Here is a 1,790-nt window from a genome sequence, read left to right on the forward strand (position 1 = left end):
AGTCTTAAAATTTATATATCTACAATTAAAGTCTTAAGCTCATCACAAAACTATGTTGGCCTTTGATATGTTACTAACAGGTCTTGTGATTTTGTGAACTTACGTATACTTAAGTTACTTACGTATAAATCAACATTAATGTGTTGCATAAATATCCCAGATTTAAAAATTATAATTTTTATCTGCAGTCATTTTTAGTAAAGAAAAATTCAACAGCATACATGAGCTGAAATATTTAATTTTGTACATTCTGTGGGTTTCTTCTGGAGTCACTTTATTGGACTATGTGATTTGAGGCTACCGCTAACGAGCTGCTAATATACCCTTGCTAACTAGCAGCTAGCGTTCTGTCATAAGTAAGTGCTAATTTCTCTCCAGTTGACCGGATGAGGTTTGTGCATTCCTTTGGAGGTCTTAAAAGTCTTAAGTTTGAGTTGGGGAAAGCTGCAGAAACCCTGCTGGAGAAATGTCTGGCTGCCTGGTGGCAACATATAAATAAGGTTGAGTTGTTTGAGAGTTTTTAGTTTGAGTGTGTGGAGCAACTCGACTGCCTCCAAGATGCACGAAGAAGTCAGAGAGGAAGTTTGAGACGAGAACAGAGAGAGCCGGCCTGGCAGGAAGCGCTGGCCTTCACACTTTTCAGAACTTTTGCTGAATTTGAAATAAATTTTTACTCTTGAAGTATTTTTCCTGATTCAGAACATGACACATCTTACAGTAAGAGTCAGGATTTTGATGGAATTGGACATTTATCTTAAAAAACGGTAAAACTTTGAGAGGCTCTCTGACAGTGAAATGACAGAGTCTTTTTTTGGAGGGTTCAAATGGATTTTTGCAATGCTCAGCATCTTTCAACCTCTCAATCCAGAAGCACTTGAAGGTCTGAAGACGCACCACACTGGCACATCCTGTAGCGCAGCTAACTAGCCTGTCAGCGGCTCACTTATCACACGCCCGTCCTTCCAGGTGGAGGTCGGACTCCAGTCAGCAGATATTTTTCTTTCCCGCTGAGCTGCTGGGGGAAGATGAGCCGTTTCTTCCAGGATGTGGAGAAATCACCGTTTTACAGTCGCCTTGTCATTTAGAAATGTGTTTGTTTCCAGGAGCGTCTGAACCCTTCTAGCTCTTAACCCTGCTGGTTAACTAGGGTTAACTAGTTACATTTCCTGGGTTTAGGGTTCGCCTGCAGCCTACCTCATTGAAGTATTTTTGAATTTGAAACATCTCGCTGTGTATAATGAATCGATATGAGTTTTAACTTTTAAAAATATTGAATTTCGTCTCGTGTTGAGCTGCAGCAGCAGGTTTGCCTGTGTGCTGTTATCGGTTGGGTCGTATGGAAAGCCGTAAAGCCTGTGCACACGTTGTTCCTGTTTCTCCAGGAACCTGGTGCCGGTGACTCAGCTGTACGTCAGTGTGGATGCCAGCACCAAGGACAGCCTGAAGAAGATTGATCGGCCTCTTTTTAAGGACTTCTGGCCTCGTTTCCTCGACTGCCTCAGGGCTCTGGGAGAGAAAGTAAGTTCTGCTGGTTCTAACGTTGTTTCGATGCTTCCCTGCTGCAACGCTGCACCTGAACCATCGAAGGGTTAATGACCAACGCAGCTGCTGGAGCAGTGAAGAAACCAGACTGCTGCTCTCGGGTAGCAACTCGTTACATTTACTGGAGGAGTTTTTGGGAGCGGGAGGATTATTTTTATGTTTTTTACTCGAGTTAAATTTCTGGTTTTTTAACCTCTGAATGAAAAACAAACATGTTTTAACCAACAATTCACCAGGCAGACTCACAC

The 1,790-nt window shown here is 42.5% G+C and overlaps 1 protein-coding gene across 1 annotated transcript in view; it reads left to right on the top strand.

The window, feature by feature from the left end:
• The window catches only part of tyw1 (tRNA-yW synthesizing protein 1 homolog (S. cerevisiae)), a 59,926-nt gene that overhangs the window by 18,752 nt on the left and 39,384 nt on the right, over positions 1-1,790 (top strand). Inside the window, exon 13 of the mRNA XM_015032807.1 lies at positions 1,383-1,518. Within this exon, the coding sequence (XP_014888293.1) occupies positions 1,383-1,518 (136 nt within the window). The remainder of the gene's footprint in view (positions 1-1,382; positions 1,519-1,790) is intronic.

Source organism: Poecilia latipinna, unplaced genomic scaffold (assembly GCF_001443285.1).
Source record: "Poecilia latipinna isolate Pla-1442-1.1 unplaced genomic scaffold, P_latipinna-1.0 Scaffold15, whole genome shotgun sequence".
Lineage (NCBI taxonomy): Eukaryota > Metazoa > Chordata > Actinopteri > Cyprinodontiformes > Poeciliidae > Poecilia > Poecilia latipinna.